This window comes from Phlebotomus argentipes, unplaced genomic scaffold (assembly GCF_947086385.1).
Source record: "Phlebotomus argentipes unplaced genomic scaffold, Phlebotomus argentipes genome assembly scaffold_4, whole genome shotgun sequence".
NCBI classification, from domain to species: Eukaryota; Metazoa; Arthropoda; class Insecta; order Diptera; family Psychodidae; genus Phlebotomus; species Phlebotomus argentipes.
The window spans coordinates 10496050-10511135 of record NW_026776174.1 but is presented as its reverse complement, the minus strand read 5'-3'; the positions used below and the strand labels follow the sequence as shown (position 1 = coordinate 10511135).

The 15086-nt window shown below is 39.0% G+C and overlaps 1 protein-coding gene across 2 annotated transcripts; it reads left to right on the top strand.

Annotated features, from left to right (window-relative positions):
* Positions 1 to 6184: 6184 nt before the first annotated feature.
* LOC132257954 (acyl-CoA Delta-9 desaturase) lies at positions 6185 to 13699 on the top strand. Of its 2 annotated transcripts, none has more exons than XM_059755030.1 (6): positions 6185 to 6295; positions 10765 to 11067; positions 12401 to 12531; positions 12680 to 13071; positions 13131 to 13306; positions 13380 to 13699. In XM_059755030.1, the coding sequence occupies exons 2-6, from the start codon at positions 10809 to 10811 to the stop codon at positions 13538 to 13540; spliced, it is 1119 nt and encodes a 372-aa protein (XP_059611013.1). In that variant the 5' UTR covers positions 6185 to 6295; positions 10765 to 10808; the 3' UTR covers positions 13541 to 13699. The 2 variants fall into 2 exon arrangements, with proteins under 2 accessions (XP_059611013.1, XP_059611012.1); XM_059755029.1 differs by lacking the exon at positions 6185 to 6295 and adding an exon at positions 6761 to 6917.
* The last annotated feature ends 1387 nt before the right edge of the window (positions 13700 to 15086 follow it).

The window sequence follows — 15086 nt, the reverse complement described above, 5'->3', positions numbered from 1 at the left end:
CCAGATTATTATTAATCACGTCGTAATGGATGGGGAGTGATGGATTTGAATGCGAGGAAGAGTTAATTGGAAATTGCTAGTTCCTTTGTCACACCAAAAGACACACACGCGAAGATCAATTGCTTCGGGGGTGGATAAATGTGGTGCGGAGTGAGAAGAAGAAGAAGGGGCGGAAAGTTTTCGCGCCTTGAAACATGTGTAATAATTTCTCAATAAAATGTTATTAATTAACTCCATGTCTTCCTTTCATCCTAATGACATGCAAATACCTTCGCACTGTTTTCCCATTTGTGCCACACCAAAAGCCAAATCCACTCTCACGAAAGTTTCTGGCTGTGGAGGCAGTTCACTTAAGACAAAATTTGCTATTAAGATCATAAAATCAACATGTGTTCGATAGACAACTTAATCAGAAACAAATACATGACTCTAGCGAGGGGTGGAAGTTATATTATGGATTGGGCGTTGAGGAAAAAATCTCCATTTCCTATCGGGGGAAAATGTCCTGAATATGCATTTTATATCCTCTCATGTGTGAAAGTACCTCCGATAAAATATTCAATATCATAGAGTCATCATCATAAGAAGCATTTGCCACTACAGACACTCCGCAATTCATATTTCTCTGTCAAGGGCATCACTTTTGGCGGTGAACGGCACCGAAACGGAGATCTTGCTGGATGAAAACGAAAGTGAAACTTCGGAAAGACTCATTTCTTTCGCACTCTTCGACAAAATGAGAGCATATTGTTGGCTTTTTGGCACAAATGAAAACTTTCGCGACCACAAAACGCTTTCACTTTCTGTTAGAAAGCGAAAGTGACCCACTGTAAAAAGAGCTGCGAGTGCTTTTCGATGCCCATTTCGGTGTCTGAGTGAAGATCGCGAAAGCGAAAGTGAGCTTGCTTGAAAGCATGACCCAGTGATATTGAAATTTCCAGTGCACGATCGCTGCCAGTGATCGAAATTCAGGCGTATTTCGGGGTTTGCATTCGCCTGTTCGCGACACAATAAAGCACTCTGGCGCTAAATTATTAGATTATCTGCATCTGATTTATTCACACACACTCCAACGGGTAAAATAATAATTCTTCATGTGCTAAATTGCTTGGGAAAAGTGTCTTGAAAGCTTCTCTGTACGTCTTCGCGTTCCTCCTTTGCTCAGCACAACCCTCCGTCGTTCGAGCATCCGTCTTTGTGTCATGTATGAACATTACGCTTATGTGTTGTGAAGGGAAAAATAAAAGTCTTTTGTGTTCAATTTCTACTCCTTGAGGCCATGTGTTGGCAATATAAACACATGAGCGATATATAAAAATGCATTTGACGTTCGCAAAATTCCAACTTATTCTTTTTAAGCACATCCCACTTTTTATTTCTTTTCAACTCCGAAGGATAAATTGAAAATTGACAAGGAAATTCCACTTCCAGGAACAAATAAAATGGATGAAATGTCAGATATATAAAAATGTATTTCATTTAATCAATTCTAACGTCATCAATCTATGTGCAAATGTATTTTGAAATGTACATTTTGCGTCAATTAAGTGAAAGCTGGTGAAAAACAGTTTGTGATAAGATGAGAATTATAAGGATGTAGTGTAGTTTAAAATATGATTTATGACGTCGACTCAATTACGACACTCTGCGCGCCATTCAACAGACAGAGCAGGAATGTGTGAGAGTGTTAATGGCATGGAGACATGCACATGCCAGATTTTAGGGATTCCAGACATTTTTCCGGCCCCTCATGACGAAGCTTCAATTGTCAATTTTATTGCAATGACGTCTTCAACATAAAATACTCAACAATACGCGAAATGGAGGGGCGATTCCTTCGCGCAATTGATAGTTTATGCAAATGTGACGCTCTCTTGGGAGAAATATTGCCAATAAAATTGATCGCCAGACTGCGAAAGGAGTTAAAAAGTTCTCCATATATTCCCGGGCTTGAGCAGGACCTTCGCCAGTCGGGAACGAAGGCTCCGCCGTGGTATTGATTGCACTGCGGCGAACTGCACAAATTGGCGCTCGGCCAAACAATTCCATTCTCCCTGTCCTTCCTGTAGGACGCTATGTATAAAATAGCTCTGTGTGCCACAGTGTCTGGCCATGAAACGAAATGGAAAACTGCCCCCATGTCCTGGTATGAGGGATTATGTAGAGAAAATTCTGCCGCTTTCCCCATTGTGAATTGTTTAACATTCACCCGACGCTATATAAACACCCTGCTGGCGGCTCCACGTATCACCATTTCATTTTTCTGCAATTTTTTCCACCAGTGCGGAAAATCCAATTGAGAATTCCCCAAAAGATTGCTCTACACAGTCTGCGAATATAGCGTTAAAAAATAATTGATACCTACAATATGGAAAGTCTTTAGTACATAAAGTCCTTTTCCTTTTGCTACACCCTCGATGTACACTTTTTTGCTAGTGAATTTTATTAATTTAAAGCGAATCATGCATTATATACCTATATTTAAACCGCACAAAACTAGCCAGTGTTCAAACCATAGAAAATCTCTGAGTTCTTATCTGAGACACACTCAACTGTTCTCAAAAGTGTCTTCTTTTAGGCGAGACATCAAGCAAAAGATGTAGTAGACTCCTTTTCAATTCGTACAGCCATCTAACTAACATGTTTTAAAATAGAGCAATAGAAACCCCGCGCTTTTTGATATTCATAATAATGATAATTTCCTATCTGAGAATTCTCAACCAATACATTTTTTTCCCAAGGGGGAGATATGATATGAGTTGAAGTGTTTAACTTTTTATAATATTTAGTTCATAACTTTGATTTTCTGTTATTTATTTTATTCTCAGAAATAAATTTATATCCAACTCTTCATTTTGATATATTTTTCTATGTTATTGGCTGATTTAACATTAAATAACATTTTAAATAATTGTGTATTTTTACTCAATGAAAATCATGATTTGAAAAAACAATGCTAAATTCAAACAAAACCTCTTTTTTAAATAAAAAGAAACTTATTTGAAGAATTACGATCAAGAAAAATACGGAAAATTGCAAATTTAGAACGTGAATTTTGAAGTAGGTTGTTAAATTTGAGTTATATTTTGGTTAAACTTCAGTTATTAGTTGATTTTAGTCTTCTCATAGCAATTCATGAAGTCTGAAATCCAGGGAAGTGTTAAGGATGTTTCATGTAAATTGTGGAATTGTTTTAGCTATATAATCTCCCTGTTGTTTTTCCCAACTGATAAAAGGGGCTCAAATTATCACACGCGGTGTGTGCCTCCGCCTTCGCTGTATTGCACCGATGATATAATTCAAGCGCCGTGATATCAATAATGACGAAGCGACAGACAGAGGTAAGTCTTATCAGGATCTCAGTAACAGTGTTTCCCAAATTTACATTGATAAGGAGAGGCTTTTTTCAGGGGATTAAGGTGGCCTCTCTTCAATTATTGTCGCAGAGACGCGAGATAGGGAGATGGATGTGTATGTCTTTCCGTTTAGTGATTGAGAGGTATTTTTCCGAGACCACTCGAGCAAAGTGGAATATTTCCTCCGCGCGCGCTGAGTTTTCCATGTCATGGCCAAAGTACAACAAGTGTCAGAATGACGAGTCGGCGACCACTTTCAGCCTCACACACGTGGAAGGGACCGAAGGGTGGAAGGCATTCAATCCACTCACGACTTCGTGGATGGGCGATTCCATTGAGAAACGCCGTCATTTGAAAGTAGATCTCTTGTGTGGCGGAGAGACAAAAAAAGGGCATCAAGCGAGAGACACATTCACATCATTTGACACACTGAAGGTTCATTTTAGAAAGGTATGACGTTTTTCTCCAGAATGGAGCCGTTATGGAGAAAAACTCTGGCGAACATGCAATTAAAATGCTTTTTAGAGGCCTTTATTTCTCCAAGTGTGCTTGAATTTCGAGCTGTAACTTTATGTATTTCAGAATTTAGGAAGTCGTCGTGATAGGAATATAAAGTTTCACATAGCAACAAGTCAGCAGTTCTCTGTCATTATCTAATAAATACAATATTTTTCTTCCCGCAACATGAAAATGATTTTCGAATGGTAGAATTTTCTTCCAATTGGAAACAATTTTGTGCTGAAAAACGTGCTGTGAAAGTATTTAAATTCACTTCAATAGGCACAAAAATGTGGAATACAATTCTGCTATGTTATAGGCACGATTAGTTTATATTTGTGTGCGCGTCTTCTGCAGCACATCCATATGGTCATTAAAAGTCCGTAGAGGAGAATTCCAATGACTTCTGACCCCTTTTCGTCATTGCCCAACATGTCGAGGCATCGCACAATTCGAGCAAATTGGCCTATAATTAAAATTACATCGTCATGAATGGCGATAAAAGCTCCGGTGAAAAGCCATTTCTCGAAAATTAAACACACACTTAAGCATTGAGCGAGTGAGGGCGCAATTAATGAATTCTTCCCTTGGCACACCCTGAAAATCCACTCTTTCTTTTTGCACCTCTTCGTGAGATATCCGATGATACTAGCCTTGAGTGAGAGACACTCATTCAATGACCCTTCAATTCCCTCCCACCTGAGCAAGCCAACACATTTCAGCGCACACGCAACGCCAATGTAGTGGATATTGCATTTCACGGTGTCGGAAATCCACGGCGCAGAAAAGTAGTTCTCAATACATTTTCTTTCTCAGATATAGAGAAAAATCTCTTCTCAGAATTTCACCCCATTGAGTGCTTATCTTTCGCAAATGATAAAATTCTAGTCAATGTATTTAATTGCTCAGTACTTCACTAACGGATCTTTTAAAAGAATAGTGCGACATTTATCTACAGTGACTTTTTCTTATCATCCGCAAATTGAAAACGTGATAATCTTTGCTGATCAAGTGTTTGGCGCGCATGGAAAACTTACTTTGATATCTTTCTTCCCAATCGCTTCCGCCATAAAGTTGCTCATCGATCTCCGCCGCCAAAACATGCTCTCGCTGGATGAGGCGAAAAGACGTACTTTGAGTATGAACTTATCAATCGTGTCTCAAGATCTGAGTGTAGACAAAATAAAATTACAGCGCTAGAATCACACGTCGACACCCAGTGTTATAATTCGCACTTATTGGACCTGAAAATTCACAAGTATTAGCTATCAAAGGTGACATGTAAGTTACACAGTGACTCTACAATTTCTTGTTTCTGATATTGAGAAGGATAAGGTTTCCCGCTCAATCTGGAGATCATTAGATTGATGCTTTTGCATGCAAATCATTAGAAGTGTCGAGTTAGTTGCATAACATTTCTTCCTCAAATTGTGGTCGCAACAAGAGGCAAATATAATGGTCGGAAGTGGTGTACAGTTTAGCGGAAGTGTTAGAAATACAATATGTTAAGATTTTCGAATATTTGCAATGAAAAAGTTTCGGTTTCAATAAATTGCGGTATTTTATAATTTTTTTGACCTAGAAAAATTTATTTTACTGCTTTTCTAGATTATTATATTGATTTAAAACAGATTATGTTGAAACAACCCACAAAATCATCAAAATTGTATTAAAATTGGGAATATTTCTTATTCATCGGCAGAATTGGGCATTTGTGTTCGAAAAAGCTCAGATTGTTTAAATTTCGGAAGTAAAAACAGCTTTTAAGTCAAACATAACCTCAACAATGTAATTTTAGTCCCTAAATATACTCATTTACAAGTTTGAAGGGATTTAAGTTAGTTCAAGAAGGTTTTTAAGCCGGTTTTCATAACAAAAGTAGGAAATCAAGACCGAAATTGTTCATAAAATATCGTGAGACAATAAAGTCAGTTCACACAATCCCAAATTTGATTATTTGAAGAACTTAAACCTCTTGAGACGGAAAAACCTGGATTAGATTGTGATAAGGTAGAAATAAAAGTGTAAAAAACAGTTGAAGGAGTATAAAAAGCGATGGCAAATGCTTTTGAAGGCGTTTAGAAGTGTTAAGGATTCTGCACAAAAACTTTGGAGGTGTCTGGAAGTGGAGTACAGATTGAAGGCACATTATTTCTCCCTTGGGTCACAATGAGAGGTAGGCTATGAGTCAGTGTTGCTGGGAAAGACAACGCAAAGGTTTGGTGAATTTCCCCGAGAAACCACCGAGTGTATTCGGAAGTGTTGTTTGTCGCACACTATATAATAGAGTTCGATACAGTCATGTACTGATTACATCCATCACACGATATAGTTTGTCACTCTTGCCTCTGATGGGGATTTTCGTCGCATGAAGAGTGTTCCATTGGGCAAATTTAAGGCACGACATTGCGGGGCTTCCGAGACTCTTCTAAGCAACACACGTGAGTACTGAATCGATTTTATCACACAATGGCCAAAATCAAATGAAAGCGGGGAAAATTTTGGAATATGACTAATTCGTGTGAAGTCTCACTATCTCATCGCCGCGGTTCTTTTGCATTCACTTGCAAGGCCCACCAGAGATAACAGCACATAGGCGTGATGCTTTCCTCGTAGGCACGCGGATTAAGTCATAACCCCGTCTGAGAGTTTTCACTACAGCGTCAAGTTGACTCAGAGTAGTTAAATTCCGGATAAACTTTTCACACAAAACACCCGCCATGGGTGGCGTTTCCCTCCTAACACCAAATTTTGATGTATCCCAAAGCAAACAGCGTGCTACATATGTTCACATATGCGCCGATTACATAAGGCCCAAATGTATAGTAAACAAAAAGTGCGGCGTTTCACTGTATTGTGTATTTTCATCACATGAAAAACTCTACTTGAGCGAGCTTGAAAGCCGGTTAGTGAAATCAGTCGCACGGGAACCTCCTCTTGGTGTAGTTCGGAAAGTGTCTGCAAAGTGGAAAAGCGCGCACAAGCCCAAGAAGAAGCCCACACATCAGCTTTTTGACACACTTTCGACCTCTTCGGCTCCGACACAGGCGAAGGGAGTGGAATGTTAGTTTCCTCAATTGCACATTATGTATAAATTGTATTGTAATGGATGTGCATGAAAAAGAGTTCAAGCAAAAGTTACATTGTGAGCAAATATGCACAATTTATGCTCGTGTTAGAAACTAAAGGGATATCAATGCGAGGTTTTGGAAAGTTTTTTTTTTTAATTTTCCAGAAGAGTGACGATCATACGTAAGCAAATTAATCCATTTTTCATGCACTTCATTTGTGTGAAAAATTCATAAGAGCTCAGTGCGAAAGTTTTGTATATTTTCCTTTCCTTCGCGAACGCTGTGACGTAATTCCGCTGAAGAATGAACTGGAGGTTGTTCTTAAATCATCGCATTGACATCATTTTGGTGGAAAATATCAGCGATAAAATGATCACATCACTTCTGGCTTAATGGCAGAATCATTTTATAAATAGTTGTCATCGATTTATTCCACATTTTATCCCCCATGTGATGTAATTATGTGATGAGTTTTTGCCAGATTGGCTCTTTTGTTGCGAGAATGAGCCGCGAAAAATGAGTCCAGAAGGAAAAATGTTATATTAGAAAATGTCTATTGAGGCGCCAAATGAAAGTGTGGTCGTAAATCATTTTATTGGACAGAAAAATCTATGAAATTTCATTATTATGAGGAAATAACTTGTTCTTTATGATTCTCATTTCTCTCCGATTCATCATTTTTTTTTTCTTCAAGTGTGTATGTGTGATGTAAGAAAATTCTCCACGGTGTTATTTCCAAGAAGTTCCTCACCGCATATTGTTTCGCCTTGAACTTCAAACCATGTTAGCGCATATTTTCTAGATTATCATCATGTGCACGTACATATGTATGGAGTGGCACAAAAGCGGGTTAACGATTTGTGAAAGTAAGAGTTCTCAGCCATTCATACTATCGCCCACTGAGAGTGGGATGAAACAGCAATAGCTGAGGCATTAGTGAATTAAATTCTTTCACTGTGTGATGGGCAATAAACTCCTATTTGGCATTTATCACCCAGACGCCCAATTGTACTTCCAAAGGGAATGTTTATGAAGAAATTCCCAAGTTGTGCTGCTGGCACGAATCTAAATGAATTTTAATGGACACGATGACATATTTTCGAGACGATGAGGCTCTCGAAGTGAGAGCCACAGAAGAGCGTTTTAATCAAATAAAATCTAACACGTATCAATTGGATGGGTTAATTTTCAATCAATAGAACCTTGACGACTGATTAAACTGATAACTCATCGTCCACTATCGCGCCAAACTTGAGACACTTTTCCTTCTAAGGCGCGTTCGCAAGACTTTCCACCATCGCTGGAAAATTGAGCGTGAGTCACTCTCTCGGCTCTTCCAGTGTGTAATGCAAAATGACCATTGCTGAAGGTTACCATCACACTTTTGGGCTTCACGCATGGGAAATCTCAAAAGCACCCACACCCAGTCGCCTCGCATTGTGTTCCAAATCAAAAGACATCACCACCGCGGAGGACTGGGAAAAATCGATGGCTTTCCTCCCATTGTTATTTGTTATAGCCTAAAATCTATCGTTAACAGTAACACGAGTGCCAAGGAAAATTATTTATTCACAACTTTCATGATCCATTAATCTACGCAAATAAATTGAATACCTGAGTTTTGTGGGTGTAATCAGTTAAGTAGTAAATGGAAATTTAGATTAACCACTGCATTTGGGAATTCATTAATAGAATTTTGCTACTCTTTCAATCTCAATCGTTAATCACAGTTGGCAAAAATGTTTTGCAAACTTTTGTTCATAGAAAAATCTCAGTTTCATTGTGACCTTATCACGTCGCTGGACCACAAAAAAAAACATTCTGCGGTTTGTCGATTGTGTAAGAACAAGCAATTAGAAATTTCCATCAAGATTTGCACTTGGTTGAATGAAAATTTACGCTTTAGTGGAAATGTTTCAAACAAAATGTGGAGAAATATTCGGAAAATCAGAACTCTACACTTCCATATAATTTTATGAGTAATTCAGGCACAATATAAAGAACTATCATTTCTCTCACGTCTAACTAAACCTCATCTATGACACCATAAGTCACCGTGAAGAATACTCTGGGTGGAGTGAAGTACTAAAAACTACAATATAGTGGATATGTTTTATTTTCTTACATGTGACACAGAACCATTGTGGACAAAGTGTGATCACGCAACGATAAGATGATAAATGCTAACGCGCTCACAAAATTGCTGGCAAAGTAGAAAAGAGAGACTCTTTCATTCACCAAATGTTTGCCGTCTTAATTATGTGGTTTGAGCTTTACACTTGCACCATATCGCCATGAGTGTCGAATATCTCACAATACGTCTGTGTAATAAAGGTGGGATGACAGCGAATTATTTTTAAACATCCACCTTTTCGTGAGTGAAAAACAGCAGCGAAAAATCCCAACTAAACACCTGTGTTTACTACACCAAGCAATTGTGATAATTTTTTGGGAAGGTTTTACGACAATAACTCATAGGAAATAATTCCGACAGAATTCTTATCATTGCTATGTTGTAATGCTGAATTCAATTGAGCAGAAGAGGAAAAAAAGGGAGTGGCAACGAATTTATTATACATTCTTCGCTCTCACTCAGGATCATGTAACTTCTGTAATTGCAAATCATGCAAAACATGATTAACATAACGACTGAAAGATAAGAAAACAATGACTGATCCCAATTTTTCACCTCGCTTTTACTTCTGAAGTAGCGATCTTTGTAAATGAAATCCATACCAGACATTATAATGATGATAAATCGTTCTGAATGTTAATTGATTCTTGCTCTGCGATCATGTGAATTCACTTTATTTCCCATTTAAGTTTTCACGAGCTCAGAATGCACATTATTAAGCTGTCAAGTGAAATGGCAGCAGAGTTTACGTGCGTTTTCTGGAAGTGATGACGAAGACTTCTCGATGGGAATCACATGAATCGCGTCGCCCACTTACAAGTCATACATTGTTGTAAGACAATAAATGTGTGTGTGACCGAGTAGATCTCCAAGATATTGAGCTTCAGTTGAGGCGGTTTGATGAAATCACAAGAGACATGCAACAAACAAACCATGCATAATTATAGGTTTCACTGAGATGTTTTTAGTGAAAAAATAATGAGTATGTTTTCATGAGAAAATTTTTAATAATGCAAACTAGTTGAGAATCGCGCGGCTTTTCAAATGCTGCTTTGCATTATATGGAAAAGTTCCAGAGATCAATTGCAGTGTTGTCGCAATTCTTCGAAGCGCGTTATCATATTATCGAATGCGCATGGCAACTTCCACACAAGGAGAGTGTGGTAATTCGGTTTCTATTGCCATAGATTCACAATTTGTGGGTGAAAAGGAGGAAAGAAACACCACAAAGTCAACACTTTTGCATGTTGAATGTAATTGAGTACATCAAATATTTGGTATTTCTCCCATAGTTTTCCTCTTTATTATCTCCTCACGAGCGGCAAAATCGCTTGTACTCCTTTTTCATATACCTTTGACCATTTCTCAGAGATCAAAGAGCCTCTCTTGTGCTGCTCATAAAGTTTCACCCAGAGTTTACACATCAAAAATATTCCTTTCAATTCACAAACAACACCTCTACACAACCATAAGTCTTTACCGCGCTTTTTTTCGGTCATAGTCAAGGTTGTTCACACAGTTTTCGATGACATAATCGTTGTGTGAATAATTGGAATTACTATACACGAGAGATTGACAAAATGCTCAACGACACTTCTTATTTATCTTTCCAGAATTATGAATGACACCCTGAACAGAGTATTTTTTGTGTGTCCAATATGCGACATTCTTATGGGATTCTTGCTTTATTTTCTCTCCTCTGCAGAAAGCCTGCTTGACTTCACTCTCGTGTGATCATCTGTGAACAAAATGCCACCCAGTATTTCCAAAACAACTCTGCTAGAGGAGAACTTGGGCGGAGAAGTGCGACAGAGGAGGAACGATTGCAATGACAATCCAGTGGGTGTTGATGAGATGGAGATCAAAGAAGAGGAATCTTCCACAGACTACACAGATTTTAAGCCCGAAATAAGATGGCCAGATCTCATTGTGCAGATATTTCTCCATGCCGGAGCCCTCTATGGACTCTACCTGTTCTTCTCCGTCAAACTGTATTCATTTATATGGTGTGAGTATACCTTATCGATATTGATTTTGATCCAGACTGGAACACCTTTTCTAGCGTCTAATTAAATAACTCACCCATAAAATGTAGAACACTGTCCGATAGATAAAGTCAGACGCTGTCTGTGCACACATTTTCCGTGATTAATCGCACAGTGAATTAGAAGTGAAGATTATTTATTGACAACAGAATGAATTAGCACGTAAACTATGGGCTCTGGAGCGTCTGTGATAAGAGATGATAAGATGAATCATTGGCGGATGGAGAAGTGAAATTAGATAAACATAAACAATACTTATCCCTTCTAGGAAAATATTTAAAAACATCTCGTGGGAAATGTTATTCGATGTATAATTGTAACTTATATACATTGTAACGTAAAATTGAGAGCTGGTTGAATCAATTTGATTGAAGGTTAATTAAACGCAACCGCGTAACAAATCAATTTACTTGTCAAAGTGAGGAAACCAATGAAATTTTCCCATTCACGTGCGTGTACTTTGAAAAGATGTATTACAAACTGGACGATTTGTACTACGAGACGCAAAGAGCGCAAAAAATAAATTGTTAAACTTTAAAATTCTCCACGATGAAATCATAATGGGACAGCTGGCACGCTCTGCTGAGTTGTGGAATATTTTATACTTGTCTGAAATTCTAAGTGATTTCTGTGCTGCAATAAGATTTCATTTATTCAAACTTTAACAGTTTGAAACATTTTCTTCTTTCACGTCACATGATTAAAAGTGAATTACAGCATAAAACGCTTCCATGATATTCCATGATTATATGAATTTCATGATTCGTGTGGATTTTATTGCGAATATTTATGTATTCAGATTGGGCTTTTGAAATAAAACTTTTGCCACATCAATGACCTCACGATTTTCCGTATGCAAAAATATTAATTGATTCTCGAATAGAATTTACAAATCATACTGTGCGAAAATAGAATTAAATGTAGCGAGTGACAGAAAATCTCTAAAAACCACAATTATTGCACACAAAGTGTTTCTCACAATTAACATTAAAGCACATTTGCGGAGGTGATAATCAGACTTAATTGAAACGTGAAGATCATCGAAGCAGATGACGATCTTATTTACGTCACTTCATTTCCATTTGCAGAAGTTTGCGTCTTTTTCCACGTTCCCAAATCAATTCTTCTAAGCCCTTCATAATCTTAATAATGCTGGGCTCCATTGTGAGTTTTTAAATTACTGTGTACCTTGAATTTGAGGTCGTTTAAGCATACTTTTCGTGATTCTATTGGACATACTCTCGCCGAGTTTGTAGCCCTTCAAACTAATTTGTTTCTTTCGCTCTTTTTTTGCAGTCATAGTTTTAATATACGGGTCAGGCTTTGGCATAACAGCTGGAGCCCACAGGCTCTGGTCCCACAAAGCGTACAAGGCAAAGTGGCCATTGCGACTACTTCTGGTGTTCCTCTTCACAATTGCTGGTCAAGTGAGTAAAGGTCGCGCTGTAGCACTGCTAATTGAGCTAATTATTGTGTCAAATCATGTAGATTTGGAGCAATTGCAGAAGCAATCAATTGACGGTGTTATCATATGACACTTTTCCCCTAACGCAATCTGATTGATGGCTTTTCCAGAGGGACGCCTACACGTGGGCTCATGATCATCGAGTGCACCACAAGTACTCCGAGACGGATTCTGATCCGCACAATGCCAAAAGGGGCTTCTTCTTCGCACACGTGGGCTGGCTGTTTCTCACGCCGCACCCGAAAGTCGTGGAGAAGAGGAAGATCATCGACATGAGTGATCTGGAGACGGACTCCATTGTCATGTGGCAGAAGCGGTTCTACGTACCACTCTTTGCTCTCTTGGCCATCGCCATGCCAGTGTTTGTGCCTTGGTATTACTGGGACGAGAACCTCTGGATGTCCTTCTGGACAATGTTCAATTTGCGCTTCTGCACCACGCTCAATATTGCCTTCTTCGTGAACAGTGCCGCCCACATGTGGGGACAGAGGCCTTATGACAAGTGAGTCTCGAGGAAGCAGAGGATCTTTGCAAATTCCAATTGATTTTAACCATTTCCAGGAGCATAAATCCAGCAGAGAACATCACTGTAGCCGTTGCAGCCCTCGGCGAGGGTTGGCACAACTACCATCACGTCTTTCCGTGGGACTACAAGACAGGTGAATTGGGAGATTACAAATTCAATCCCACCACAGGCTTCATAGACTTCTTCGCTAAGATCGGCTGGGCTACTGAACGTGAGTGGCATAAAGCTCTCTGGTGAGCTTTTAGCGAAGACTCTCGCTTACCTGTACTTTTTCACCACCGCAGGTAAATCCGTGTCGCGTGACATGATAAAGCGCAGAGCTGCCCGATGTGGAGACGGTTCGCACTACCTCAGCTCGGAGGAGGCCCACAGGGATCCCGTGTGGGGATTCGGGGACAAGGATATTCCATTGGACGACGAGGCGGAACTCCGAACAATGCAATAGATTGCACATGCCTTGCTGCCAAGCCTTTGATGCTGCTTCAGATCAAATCTGAACACCACAAAACTGTACACCAAGTCTAACATTTATTGGAGACGAAATTACCTCGTTTTTTGATTGTTTAGTGAGGCAATTGTAAATGAAAAAAAAAATTTCCATTGCGATGCAGTGTTTATTTTATTTAATGTCTTGGCGATTGTGGCTGCCAATACACTATCAAGGTGGTCTGCAGAAAATTGTCCAAGAAATGTCGTCTTGCAAGTCATTCATATGCAATTGTAATAGCATTGTTCTGCTGCTTAATCACCACTCGCCGTTTCCCCTCATTTGCAAATTTTCACACTTAACGTCAGCACTGATCCCAAGTTCGTTTCGGTAGGTTTGGTGCCCCAAAGCCAATGAGGTCTTGGGGAATTTGATTCTCTCAACTGGATAAACTGCAGCAAAACGATTGTGCATTTGATAAAATCAAGCTCAGTTAACATGCAATCACTCCATGGTGGTTCAAAAGTTAATGGCATTCTTTATGCTGTAATAAAATTTCATTCTAGTTTAGATGGCAATCGATCTCCAGAGATAATAAAGCTGAAGTGAGATGCAACGAGGAAAAACACCACATTAGGACACACTTGAGAACTGTTGAAAGAGAAAAATTGAATTTTCTCGTGAATATTTCACACCTTAAATGCCTTAAATGCCTCAAATATAGCAATATTGTCATAAATTATAATGTCTATTACTTTACATAAGGAAATTTCAAGACAACTACGCACATTGGTTGCATTAACTTGCATCTGTGTGTGCATTCTCGATCGAGGAATGATTAGTTGAATCAATAGTGGGATAATTGTGTCTGTAGAAAAACCCGTATTCTTCAGAATATTTCTTCAACAGAAACACACATAAATTTGCAATCGCTCTATAGAGGCAATCTTAATCAAAACATCTTTATAGAATCATCCAACTATTGTGTATTTCAGATAAAATGTTCAATTTGTCGGTTAAGTTGTAATTTTCTCAATGTAGAGACAAAGAATATCTCCTGTAAGGTCAGAATTTAACAATCCCAGAGGGAAATAAAGATATCTCCAATGTCTGCTCCAGCTCTGCCCTTGGCGCTCAACAAGCAATTCTGTAGATTTGCCTTAGCACTTTCCAATTTGTCTTGATAAACGTACAACTCTGTGAAAAGTTCCGTCGCCTCCACATTGTCCCACTGCAGAATCTTCCGAATGTACTCCTGGTGAGTTGCATCAATTGTACTGGAGAGAGGCGTCTCAGTGGGAGATATTCTAGTTCTAGATATGCTCTCGAGAGCTTTCAGAGACTGTTCAGCAGACTGTCCATACATAATGGCGAAGAATCCTTCGGAAGCTCTCTGGGCGTCGACGAGCTCATTGTAGAAATTCCTGCCGCACGAGTGGAAAGCAGTTTCCACGGCATTCCTCACATTTCCCGGCGTTGTTGGCATTCTCGCTTGACACTCTGCCGAAACGGAATTGAATGTTTGCTCAATGGTGGCCAAATCCTTGAAAATGTCATTCACTGC

Excerpts from the sequence above, each read along its gene's own strand:
- LOC132257954 (XM_059755030.1), top strand. The coding sequence starts at position 10,809 with ATGCCACCCAGTATTTCCAAAACAACTCTGCTAGAGGAGAACTTGGGC. Across the intron at positions 11,068-12,400 it reads ACTGTATTCATTTATATGGT|TCATAGTTTTAATATACGGG; the intron begins GTGAGTATACCT and ends CTTTTTTTGCAG. Across the intron at positions 12,532-12,679 it reads TCTTCACAATTGCTGGTCAA|AGGGACGCCTACACGTGGGC; the intron begins GTGAGTAAAGGT and ends TGGCTTTTCCAG.